Source organism: Marmota marmota, unplaced genomic scaffold, assembly GCF_001458135.2.
Source record: "Marmota marmota marmota unplaced genomic scaffold, marMar, whole genome shotgun sequence".
NCBI lineage: Eukaryota > Metazoa > Chordata > Mammalia > Rodentia > Sciuridae > Marmota > Marmota marmota.
In genome coordinates this window covers 16,421,198-16,434,749 of record NW_025999982.1, presented here as the reverse complement: position 1 = coordinate 16,434,749, position 13,552 = coordinate 16,421,198, and the positions used below count along the sequence as shown (strand labels likewise).

Genomic DNA, 13,552 nt, shown 5'->3' with positions numbered 1-13,552 from the left:
GGGAGTGGGGATTCCAGGGGTCCTTAAGGATGAGTGGCGTCAACAAAAGAAGAAGAGTTGAGATCACAGGTTGCAAGTTACAAGCAGCCTCCAGAAGAAATCTTGCTTCCCCTAGAGGGACCTTTATTTTTATACCTTTTTTACAGGTGTTTTTTCAGGTAGTTAATGGATACCTTCAAAGCCCGAAACTTCTTTGATTTATATAATTTCCAAGAGTTACAATCTTTTCCGAGATACATTGATTACCTAAGATATTGAGTACATTGTTCAAAATATTTTTCTGTAACCTTAATCAATCATGATTAAGCTTTTATGTTTTCATGTCAAACACTAGGTGCTAGGCGACGCAATTATACTACATGTCTCCTGACCTATTATTCACTTCTAACTTTAAAGCACACCTATAATTATTTCATTAACCTTTAACTTTAAAGCATACTTATGATTAATGGTAAGCTTTCTTACTTCTAAACTAAAATCCCATTAAAACACACTTAAAGTAGTGAAAGTCTATTATTTAAAAGCCTACTACCCTGAAGTGCCTCTAAAATATATCTATGTTAATTTTACATTATTTTATTTTTAATTTCCAAGGTAATTTCTTTTTTTCATAGGACCAATTTAACTGCTTACTTACAGCGTTTCCTTGATCCTTGGACAAAGCACACCAATTCTTATGTCTTTGTAATCTTTAACTAAAGGGCAGGCTTTACACCTCAACCCATTTGTCATTTATATTAACCATTTTCATCATAAATTTCTGTGTAAGGCAAAGGAGGATCTGTTGGTGGGAGGAATGTATTTTTATTAGCCTCTTGTCCTTGATGGGGATACCATAAGCTACAAATAGTGGTCCTTGTACTGTTGGCACAGAAATTGTTTTTCTATAGCTAGGCTGTTGTATAGGTTGTGGCTTCAGGACGGGGTTGGGGGGGTTAGTATAAATTGTTAACCATGGGATAAATATTTCTTGTTTTTAGGCTTGAGGAATAAGATTATTGTTTGTATCCTGAGAGAGATTGAAACACACCTCATGGCATATCTCAATTATATCCTTAGTCTCATTCTGGGAATTTTCCTGCAATCTCAGGCAATATGTACTTTTATTACTGATTGATGTATGCCCTGTTATTCATATCATGAGTATCATAAACAAAACACTTAACATTCCCAGTGGTTCCGGTTTCCAGATGGATTGGCCCTGCCACAGAATCCCCTATTCTGTGACCCTGTCAGACAGTGAGTACAGGAAGGCCTTCACCAATGAAGCACACTGAAGAAAATAATGGTGCTTGGAATATAGTCAGGAGGCAATAAATGTTGGCTCTTAGTACTTCCAATTATCAAAGAAAATGGAGAGTAACAACATGGTCTACTAAGACCATAGCACCCCATAGGAATAGGGTGTAAATATAGTTTTCGGGTGTCAAGTGTGGTAGTAAGCAAATTTTTGTCTCCTGAGAGTCCTGGCTGGGTATATTCTGATATCAAACAAAAGTATAATGTCAGAGCATCGTTAGTACAAAATTTGAAACAAAGTAGAGTGAGTATACAAATCAAACGATGATTATAAAAATGACCCTGAATGGTGAAATAACTGCAGGAATATCCATAGTAAAACAATCCAAAATTCTGACTTTATCTGATCACAAAACTGGTTAGTTTTTTGAACTTAACCAATTTCCCAAAGGTCAAGATCCAGTTCACTTTTTACCATACTACAATGTTTTAATCATTTTTCTTTTTCTCACACCAAAGCTTTCCCAGAAATATGGTTCCATTTACAGCATCCAAATGGGGCCCAAGAAGGTGGTGGTCCTCTCTGGCTATGAGACAGTGAAAGAGGCTCTCGTTGGTTATGGTAATCAATTTGGGGAACGATCTCAAGTGCCTATATTTGAAAGAATTTTTAATGGAAAAGGTAATGAACTCTAAATTTAAGATATATTCCTGTGGTTAAAATTATTAAATCAATTGTCCTCTATTTTCTTACATAATTCCTTCCATTGTTTGATTTTGCTTCATCAATATATATTACACAAATAGGATTCTAATGAAAAAAAATAGTAATTTGTGGGCTTCATTCTTATTTTACATGATAACTACTTCTGTTAAATAATTACCTACTAAATGGACAGTCTGATGTTAGATGTCAGGAAAATAAAACAAAAAGGAAGCAGAGGCCATCAATATAAAGAGATCATTAATAGTCTAATGCAGAAATAGATCCTGAAACAACATACTTAGTGTTATAAATATACAGAGCCCTATTTTTACCTGGATAAAATTGTTGCATCTTTCTTATGTCTTTGCTAAATGCCCTGATGCAACATAGATACTCTGCTTTTGTGGCTTTCCACTAATTAATAGCTATTATTACTATTATTACTATTTTGATACTAGAGATTGAACCCAGGGGTACTTTACCACTGGGCTACATCCCCAGTCCTTTTTATATTTTTTGAGATAGGGCCTTGTTTAGTTGACAGAGCTGGCCTCGAACTTGCAATGCTCCTGCCTCAGCCTCCTGAGTTGCTGGGACTACAGGTGTGGTCCACCGTGCCTGGCTACTAATAATAACTCTTTAAAAATGGAAATAATTTCACTTTGACATTATTTATAGTAAACTCATATTGTCTCCTAATAAATACCACTAGGTTATTTTATTGCTTCAAAAACATTTCTAAAAAGTGTTTTCTGTAATATTGTCCACAAAACAGTAGTTTTGCAAGGTGTAAGTGGATGTTCCCTGAGGTAAATTGGTCTCTCACGTGTCCATTAGCATATTAAAACCTCAGGAAACATCAAAATCCTATTTAACTTTATTCAATTTTCCACACATAGTAGTCTTGGAACATTTCTTTCCCTTCTAATCCCCACTAACACTTCATGAAATCAGCATTGAGGAGGTATTTTCCATTCAAGATCCCATGTCTGGAATTTCCAGGAGTCATCTGAGTCATCATCATAATTTTTTTTTTTTTTAGAAAATTGGTACAATTTCTTACTTCTTGCCGCTAATCTTTTTCCACAAGAGCTCAAATTTGCTGATGAATGTAATGATCACACAGGAATTTTTTTTTTTTTTTGTACCTGGGATTGAACCCAGGGGTGATTAACCAGTGAGCCACATTCCCAGCCCATTTTAATGATTTATTAGAGATAGAGTCACACTGAATTGCTTAGGGACTCCCGAAATTGCTGAGGCTGGCTTTGAACTTGCTATCCTCCTGCCTCAGCCTCCCAAACTGGTGGGATTATAGGCATGTGCCACCATGCTCGACTTAACTTTTATCTCTCGCAATCTAACAAGTGAGCCAAGAATTCATTTTAAGAATTTTTTTTTTTTGAGGGACACACTGCCACAGAGCTACATCCCCAGCCTTATTAAAAAATATAAAAAATTCTTATTTTTTAATTTTGAGGCAGGGTCTTGCTAAATAGCCTAGCTTGGGCTCAAACTTTCAATTCTCCTGCCTCAGGTTCCTGAGTTGCTGGAGGTACAAGCATGTGATATCATGCCCAGCCAAAAATCAGTTTGTTTGTTTTTTTAAGTGTCTTAACTGGTCATAGAAAATCAAAAGATAATGACTATATTTCCTCTTCCTGTGTCTCGAAATCTAAAATCATTCAAATGAGTATAAGCATGTTATAGACCAATTTTGCATAACCAAAAGATAATTTTATGTTTGATACCCATTAGACCATTTGGGGATATTTATTACATCAACTTGTTGTATAATTTAAATATATTTAGGGCCAGAGTGTCCTATACTTAAAATTTATATTTATATATTTAATAGCACTTCAATCTTTCATGGTCCTAAACTAATGTGCTAAGGGGCTGAGAAACATAACTTTGTGGTAGAGTGCTTGCATAGCATGTGATAGGCCCTGGTTTTGATCCCCAGTACAGCAACATAACAACAATAATAATAATAATGATATTATTTACAATTACACAAATATTTTATTCTCTGAAATATACTGACTTCTGTGAGTCCTTAAGGGTCAAATACTGTATTCTGAAATGTGAAATGTAAAATTTCAAATATAAAATGGGATAGTCTGAAGAGTCACATATTTTATGAATGAGTTTTATGTAATACAGGAACCACAGGCTGAATATCATTGTATTAATCTGAGGATTTAGTGAGAAGAGAATCTAATCCTTCACTAGTATCCTTCCAAAGGAAGACCTAACATGAAAGGAGGAGGCAACAGTAACTCTGAACATATCTATTCTTTATTTTAGATTTCATGTTAAGACTAGCAAGGCTGATACTGCCCCATCTTCAATGCCCAGGCTGCCTTAGTATATTCTAGGTTTGTATTTATGATTATCAATTAAACATAGAAATTCCCCCAGTCTCTTTTGCCTTTATATAATATGAGGAAAAATGCAAATGGAGGAAGGTTTGGGTGTAAAGAATTGAAACAGAATGAAAAATACCACTATCACCAAAAAGCACCACTGGAAAGATGTGGGCAACCTTAGAAATCATCTTTTTCCTGATTTTTCTATGAAGTATGAGCATATGCTCTAAATCCTTTAGAAAACGTTTCTTGACTGATCATTATTATTTTGTGTAGTTATATACAAATTTGCTTATCCAATCAATAAATTTATTGAGAATTTATGTGTTAAAATATGTGTCTCTATAATTACTAGGTATAACACTTAATTACTTGATTACTATATAATCAAGTGGAAACTTGATTACAGTCATTGGTGATTATTTATTTCTAAATTTTTACTTGGGTGGTGTTGTATGTACTAGACTCTATTACTCCCTGGCAAAGAAAAAAAGGGGAAAAACTTTATTTACGATTATTCATCAACTCCTTAACCACATCCAGCATGATATAAGTATAAACTAGTTACTCAATTTATTTGAGTAATTGCCTATTTAATATGTTGAGGAAATATAATTTAAAACAAAACAAAATGTTTTCCCAATCTAGAAATCCTTTCCATGAAGCTGAGGAAAAGAAAACACTTTTATTATTGAACAAGCATTAAACCGGAATAATGTGTATCACAATCTGGTAAGAAACTACAAAAATAGAAAGGAACTTCAGCCTTTTGCATAGTCCAGCAGAAGGAACTTCATTACATACCCATTCTCAGGATAAACAATAACTAGTCCTCAAGCAAGCAGACTTAACAACATTATTTGTTGCACATAGTTTATCCTTGATTCACCTGGTAATTCAAGTGGCCATCTGTATTAATTGAGTTTCAAAGGAAAAACAAATAATTTCCCAAATATTTATGACAGTTTTGCAATGTGGAGCAAGTGCCCCCTGAAATTAGACTCCTATCTTCACCCAGAAACTGAGTGATAGGACACAATCTCCCCTGAGGTTTACATTTCAAAGAGTTGACTCCTGGGTTCTTAAGAAAGACATTCCTGGGTCTCAAGGCTGACAAATGGCCTATCTAGCTTTCAAAAAGACTTTATGTACAGAGAAAGTAGTTAAAAGGTTTATACAGTAAATACTCTAAGAAAAAAAAGAGGGAATTAGACATTTCTTCTCCCACCACCCTGCCCTCTCTTCTTTTCTATTCTCCTCTCTTTACATGCTAGGGACTTAACTCAAGACCTGGCTTATCTTAGGCAAGCATTCTACTAGTGAGCTATATCCTACATCCATTTTTCCATTATTTTTGACAGGAATAATTAAGACTTTTATTTTGAATTTTTATTTGTCTTCAAGATTTCAATTTTAAGCCAGATATGGTAGTATATGCCTGTAATCCCAGCAGCTCTGGAGGCTGAGGCAGGAGGATCAGAAGCTCAAAGCCAGCCTCAGCAACTTAGAGAGGTTCCAACCAACTCAGTGAGACACTGTCTGTAAATAAAATATAAAACAAAAAGGGCTGAGAATGTGGATCAGTGGTTAAAATGCCCCTGGGTTCAACCCTGGTGCCCCACCCACCGAAAAAAAATAAATTAAAAAACTTTAATCTGAAGACATTTTTTTTTCATTATAAGGAATTGCCTTCTCTCATGGTGAAACCTGGAAAATCATGAGAAGATTCAGCTTGACCACCTTACGGAATTTTGGAATGGGCAAGCAGATCATAGAAGATATAATTATAGAGGAATGCCAGCATCTCATACAGAACTTAGAGGCTCACAGAGGTATGTAGAACAAATGAAATCTCTTTGTTTTTCACGAGAAAGAAGTCAACAAAAGTTATCTTTTAATTTCTTATTTTTGACTCAATTTCAGACTCTTAGAAAAATTTAAAGAATATACAAATCATTCCCAGTACCTTCAACTCTTCTTGAAGATTGTCAACATTGTACATTTGCTTGTGCCCTCTCGCTCTGTGTGCATGTATCTGCACATTATAATTTTAAATTTATTTATACATAAAATATAAAATTATATTTTTTCTTGACTGAGAGTTTTTGCAGACATGCTGTCCCTTCATTTTTAAATTTTCAACCGTAACACTGTCTTAACCACAGTAAACATCAAAAATCGTGAAATTTACATGATGTGATAGTATCATCTAATCTTCAGACTTCAGAATGATTTTGTCATTATCCCAGCAATGTCCTTTATAGCCAAGGAAAATCCTCACTCAGGAATTGCATTGAGATGTCATGTTTCTTCTGCCTCCTTTAATCCAGAACAGCTTCTCAGTAATGAAGTTGTTTCTGATCGCTTCACATAATAAATTAGAATTGATTTCACATAATTTTTGTAAATATGTGGGAAGAATAATAAAAAAAATCTCATTTTTGTGTCAAGAGTTTTCCTCATTTCCTTATTAAAATGAACTCATTCCTTACTAAAAGGAGAAAGTTGGTATTATTCGACTGATGTAAGAACTTATGAAAAAAATGATCAAAGGTAGATAACAGAGGGCTCAAGGACCCATGTGCTAAATTAGCAGTACTTGTCAGAGAGTACTATCTTAGCAGTTTGGGGAAATTATGCATACAAAAGCGACTATTGATTCCCCAGTGTTAAGCTCCTAAAACACACTAACTACCCTGAGTTTTGTGTATACATCCTCCAAGTGTGTTTATTTTGTGTGGAAGAAGAAAAGGTATTCTCTTTTTAGGGCTCAGAAAACAACATCACAAAGTGACAATCTCAGAAACAAGGTTTTTCTCTGAACTGTCCTCCTGTCTCCTGCTCCCTTTTCTGCTTCTGCCTGAAGGCAAGTCATAGAAACTAGAATTTCTCTTCCTTTAATAATTTGTTTTGCTCAAGCAAACCATAAAACCTAGTAATGATATTCTAACCTTTCCCCACCTTTCTGTCATAGAACTGGTCAGCTATAAATAAATTCTCTGACCTACTCTGTCCCATACTAGTTCCTAAGGTCCTCACTTCTGAAGGGGCTCTACCCACTACCCAGAAGAAGGAATGAGCCACAGAGGGGTCAAGATGAATCTGAACTGATGTTTTCCCAAAATCTATTAGCAATAGATCATACAGTTTTTTACCCAATCATATTCTTATATAATGGTCCACACCTAATTAGACTGAAGCATAAAAATGAATTGTTCACACCATGTCTCTGGGTCTTCAACCTGAAGGCTACGGTGTCATATGAAGCTATGATCAAACATAGTTATGAAGTTCTTGTTACCTTGTCTCCTGGTTTAGGTGTGTCAGCCATGCTGTTTAATGTAAATGAAAAAGGGCCCATTCACTCCCCTTTCCACCTTCCCATTTCTCAAGTAAAGGAAAAGACATTTTCATTTGGATTCCCTACGCTTTCAGTCTCTGCATTAAATATAGTAGCTGACTTAAGAGTAAAACTTTAGAACTAGAATTCTCTTCAGCCCAAAATAAATGCCCATCTATTGGTGAATGTTTAATAACTAAGCTACTTTCAACGATGCAGAGAAAACCAGGATGCAGCAGCAGAAGAGAGGAAAACAAGGAACCGCCCCCATGAAGTTCTTTTTTTTTTTTTTTCCGGTATCAGAGATTGAACCTAGGAGTGCTTAACCACTGAGGCACATCCCCAATTCATTTTGTGCTTTATTTAAAGACAAGGTCTCACCTTACTTTTTTGCTGAGACTGGCTTTGAACTTGCAATCAATTTCGTGTCTCAGCCTCCCAAGACTCACCTAGATGTTCTCTCTCTCATTTTTTTTTTTTTTTTTTTTTTTTTTTTTTTTGCACTGCAGATTGAACCCAGGGGCACTTTGCCACTGAGCTACATTCCTAGCCCTTTTTAATTTATATTTTGAGACAAGGTCTCCCCACGTTGCTTCAGGTCCTTGCTAAATTGCTAAGTTTGACCTCAAATTTCTAGTTGCTGAAATTAGAGGTGTGTACCACCCCAACATGGCTAGATGTTCTATTTTTAACTTGAATGCAGCCTTAGGTTGAATGATTTTTTTTCCCTAGATAGACTGCATTAACACACACCCCACAGTACACACCCACAGAGACAGACAAATATTTAAACATACCTGGCATATTTTTCTTTCTTCAATTGAGCCAAATGCAAATTTTCTTTTACATATAGTTTTCTAGGTAGCCACTGTTTAGACAAATTCTGGGCATTTGTTAAAGCTCATTCAAGTCTTATTGGAAGACTTGGAAGTTATGGTCACCAATAATCTCTGTGATGTTTTTTCCTTCATTGACTGTCCCAATCAGTGAGGAACTTGCCTAACACTGGTTTTGTGAATATTCCTAATCTGATTAATGAATTGTCTTGTAGGAAATCCATTTGAGATCACAACATTAATGAACGCTTCTGTTGCTAACATCATTGTCTCAGTGTTGTTTGGAAAACGGTTTGAATACCAAGACCCCCAGTTCCTGAGACTCTTAACCTTGATTGGTGAAAATGTGAAACTTGCTGGAAGTCCTAGAATTGTGGTAACTGTATCTTTCCCATTCACTTTTAGTTCCTCTGAGAAATATTTGATTGACCATGAAAAGAATTCATTAGAGAAGTGTTATTTCAAAAGTAGATATTTTCTGAAATGTTCTGAGTACAGTGATATGACAAATTTGTTTGTTTATACATATGATAATTCTCCTATCACCAAATGCTGCATGAAATACCTTGATGCAGGAATTGTTAATTCGGCCAGTATTGCATGCTTTCTTCTAATTTTAGCCACTTTTATTTTACGTATAGCAGTACTTATATGTGAAAAATGAAATAAGCATTGAGTAAATAAACAGTCAGTTATGCTCAATTTGAAGAATAAATTTTAACAAAGGAGAACTACCAACTAGCCCCCTCAAAAAAAAAAAAAAAAAAACCACAAAAGGCAGAATATAATCTTTTTTTTAGCAATACCTTTAATTTTATTTATTTATTTTTATGCGGTGATGAGGATTGAACCCAGGACCTCACATGTGCTAGATGAGCGCTCTACCACTGAGCCACAATCCCAGCCCCCAGAATATAATCTTAATACTTATTCTAATCCATACAAATTCACAATAGTGCCACAATCTAATTTCTTATCATTGTGAGTGACAAAGCCTCTGCATTCTAGGATCCAGGGGGGAAAGAGGCTTGTCCAAAAGTTATCATTTTGGGGGCTGGGGTGTGGATCAAGCGGTAATGCACTCGCCTGGCATGCGCGGGGTGCTGGGTTCAATCCTCAGCACCACATAAAAAATAAAATAAAGATGTTGTGTCCACCGAAAACTAAAAAATAAATATTAAAAAATTTTCTCTCTCACTCTCTCTTTAAAAAAAAAAAGTTATCATTTTGAATAACACCACTGACAACCCTATTATTTCACTCTAAAATTTAGGCTGTGTTATTATATACCCAGATTTACTTCAAATACAGATTTTTAGAACAAGCAACTGTTCTAATTTTAGATGGGACCTTTTGTCTCTTATATAAGGAAAGTTTTTTGTGGGGACTCATAAACCCCTTTGAGAATATGACAAAGTATATAGACCTTATATCCACCAAAATTAACATACTGACAAACATAAAATTTAGCAAACAGTGAAGTCCTTTCTGAATTTTTTAAGAGTTAGTGGATAACAGATTAAATGGTGCTACTCTGTAAGACCTACAGACATTAAATCTGCTATAAACTTAAAAATTATTGTGATCCCACAGAAAAGCTTTACTGCCTTATGTAGAGCTAAAAGAGTTTGATTGTTTTCCTGGAATTACATGGGATTTTTTGAGAAAAACACTTGGGTTTATATCTCTGACCAAAAAGCCAATAGCGTTTTTATGTCCCACCCAACCTCTAACTAGACCTACTCCCATAGGAATGATATACCAATACTCTGGGCACAGAGACTTGTAAGCTATATTGATATTCATTATAAATTACTTAGTTCTGATGAATGTGGAAATTTCATTTTATAGTTCAGTCTGTCACTGTTGGTTGAGACAAAATTCAAGGTGTTATTTCTATAATGTTTTCAAAAATAATGTTGCCATTTGCATTACCACAACCAATTCATAGGTATATTTAATTTATTTTTTTTTAAATTCTTCTAGCTTTTTAATATGTTTCCTGTTTTGGGATTTCTCCTAAGAAGTCATAAGACAGTACTCAACAATAGAGATGAATTATTTTCTTTTATAAGGAAGACCTTCCTCCATCATCGTCGTAAATTCGACAAAAATGATCCAAGAAGTTTCATTGATGCTTTTTTGGTCAGACAGCAAGAGGTAATGATGTTTTCTTCAGAGGCTTCCTTACCTTTTTATTTATTATTTAGTTTAATTAATAGCTTCTGGAGGAGAAACACTCCATCCAAAGAAGAAAGATAAAAGTTTAATAATGGTAAACTTATATTCTCAGAATAATGCCATTTATTCCATTTTACAATCTTGAATACTTTCTGACACTTTTATATCATTCTCTGAAGAAAAGAAAGACATATATTTCTTACATGTTAGTTTTTGGAATTGTCATTCTTCCTCCCCCCCACCACACCACCCCATGATCTTGAGAAATGTGTTTTAATTGCCAAACCCAAGAATTTTTGAGTGCGGTGGTGGGGGGTGGGTAATTACTGGAGATTTAACCCAGTGGCACTCTGTCATTGAGTTATATCCCCAGTCCTTTATTTTTGAAACAGGGTCACCCTAAGTTGCTGAGTGTTTTATTAAATTACTGAAGCTGGCCTCAAACTTGCAATCCTCCTGCCTCAGCCTCCTGAGTTGCTGAGATTATGGGTGTGAGCCACCACATTGACTAAGAAAGATGATTTTATTTAAAAATTTCTTAAAAGAAACAGCTCTGGAAATAGTCCAATCACTCAATAAAGAACTAATCTGCAACTTTCCTACAATGGCAAACACTCTTTCTCATTTTTAGAATTATTTACCATTATCAACATCTGTGATATATGTACTTTGTCTCCTAAAATTCTCTACATTTGTATAAAGAAAATTCCTCTAAACTGAAGGAAGAAAGCAATGCATTGTTTTTATGAATTCATAGTTGGTAATTTGTTATAATCACCCATTACAAAATTATTTCATTGCTAATGATTCCTTTTACACTTTTAGGAGAAAGATGCATCTGCTGATTATTTCAGTGATGAAAATTTGGTGGCACTTGTTAGTAATCTGTTTGCAGCAGGTACAGAGACCACAGTCTCCACACTGCGCTGGGGAATTCTGCTCATGATGCGATACCCTGAGGTTCAGAGTAAGTTTTCAAGACTAAGCATCACCTGAAAAAGAGAAAGCAAAATTGTCTTGGACAGGACAATGCAGAATTCTATAGCCATGCTGGATACATGTAATTTGTCCCCTTGAGGCTAGTTTGTATTTTCAGATTCCTTTCAGTATGAGGAAGTTGGTTTTGCTTATTAAGCATCCTAAGATGATCTAAAGACCCTATGATATAAAATTTTCAGAGGATCCCCAGGAATAGAGACTGAGGAGGTGGGGAGAAATGCAGGAAAAAGAGCCAAGACTGGGAAAACACTTGGGTTTGACTTTCACAAGTAAAGAAAATAAGGAAGAGTGTTTCAACACCCATGCCCAGCCCAGACATTAATCACTGTAATTTCATTTTATCCAGAAAAGGTCTGTGATGAGATCAACAAAGTTGTGGGATTGGCCCAGCCCCGCATTGCACACCGTACTCAAATGCCGTACACAGATGCTGTCATTCATGAAGTACAGCGATTTGCTAACATTCTGCCCACAAGCTTACCCCATGCGACAACCACAAATGTTACATTTAAAAATTACTATATCCCGAAGGTAAGGGCTCAAGAAAGGAAGGTGAAGGGAGAGAGGTGTCAGATGATTGCAACCACAAATGCGCTGAGATAAACTGGCAAAGACAATCCTAGCATGCCTTTCCTGCCTCCCTCACTCCTTGGTGTCTTTTCTTCCCCTTTCCATCTGGCTCTGCCTCCTTCCTTTGTCATCATTCAACAAAATGGGTCTATGCATGTATGTTTAATAATATAGATGACAATTATCCTCTGAAACTTCATAAGATATTTTAGGTTATAATTGAGAAAAACAGGGCTCAGAGAAGTTAAGCCGTTTCAGGAATGACAGGTTTGTCTGCAAGGCAGCCAGAATTCCAAGTAAGCCATAACCTTCAGAGCCCTGTGCTTCTGCCATGCAGGCCTCTCTCCAGCAGCACCTCCATGCTTCACTTCTGTCCTCACACAGAACCATGCATATATGCCCTCTGCTTCCCAATGTGAAAACATCTAGATGTAACCCTCTAATCTCCATGGTAAGCTGGGGAAATATGTATATGCACGTAGCTCTTTTCCTTGATATCTAGTCTGTCCACTGCTTATGGGCCCATTTCTACATGAATCCACAGAGTCATTGGGTATGTGAACCCTGACCACATTATTATCATTTCCTATCCTTCAATCACCTGTGAACCAGGAGACATGTTCATCTGTGGAGCTTCACTTCTTGGCACAGATTAAAAACAGTGTAGGTCTGAATTAACCAGATTAGCAATGAAATAGAAAACCAAATACAATGTTGTGTCAGCTCCTTTTACCTCACTAAAGTCACTGAGACAACAAACTAAATTATAAGGTAAATGGTTTATCTTTTGGCAGTTCAAGTCCAAGATCAGTCAGTCCCATTGGTTTGTACCTCTGGTACTGAAAGCAGTGCTTATTGGAGCAAGCAGTTACACCTCAAGCCAGAAATAGAGAAAGACCAGGGTCCCCCAAATCCTCTTTGAGGGAATGTCCCCAGAGACCTAACAACCTCTCTCTAGGCTCCACTTCCTAGATGTTCCACCACTTCACCATAGCACCACCTTGGGGACCGAGCACTGAAGGTGAACACTTGGGAGATATTACCCACATTCAAACCACAGCAAATGTTTTTTAAAAAAAAAAAAAAAAAAAAGTTAACATGACCCAAAATATGAACAAAAAATTATAACCAGTGAGTGACCCTGTTGATTCATGTAGAGATGTATCCAGAAGCAGTGAACAGATTAAGTATCAAGGAAAAGAACTAGGGCTATGTGTGTGTGTGTGTGTATGGGTGTGTGTGTGTGTGTGTGTGTGTGTGTGTATATATATATATATATATATATATATATATATATATATATATATTT

At 35.8% G+C, this 13,552-nt stretch overlaps 1 protein-coding gene and 1 long non-coding RNA gene across 2 annotated transcripts in view; one reads left to right on the top strand and one right to left on the bottom strand.

The window, feature by feature from the left end:
• LOC125617481 overlaps nucleotides 1-673 on the bottom strand; it is a 12,952-nt gene extending 12,279 nt beyond the window's left edge. The window contains exon 1 of the long non-coding RNA XR_007348509.1: nucleotides 638-673. This is a non-coding gene — a long non-coding RNA (uncharacterized LOC125617481). The remainder of the gene's footprint in view (nucleotides 1-637) is intronic.
• LOC107143659 (cytochrome P450 2K6-like) overlaps nucleotides 1-13,552 on the top strand; it is a 23,395-nt gene that overhangs the window by 2,645 nt on the left and 7,198 nt on the right. The window contains exons 2-7 of the mRNA XM_015487378.2: nucleotides 1,759-1,921; nucleotides 6,000-6,149; nucleotides 8,709-8,869; nucleotides 10,480-10,653; nucleotides 11,500-11,641; nucleotides 12,020-12,204. Of these exons, the coding sequence (XP_015342864.2) occupies nucleotides 1,759-1,921; nucleotides 6,000-6,149; nucleotides 8,709-8,869; nucleotides 10,480-10,653; nucleotides 11,500-11,641; nucleotides 12,020-12,204 (975 nt within the window). The remainder of the gene's footprint in view (nucleotides 1-1,758; nucleotides 1,922-5,999; nucleotides 6,150-8,708; nucleotides 8,870-10,479; nucleotides 10,654-11,499; nucleotides 11,642-12,019; nucleotides 12,205-13,552) is intronic.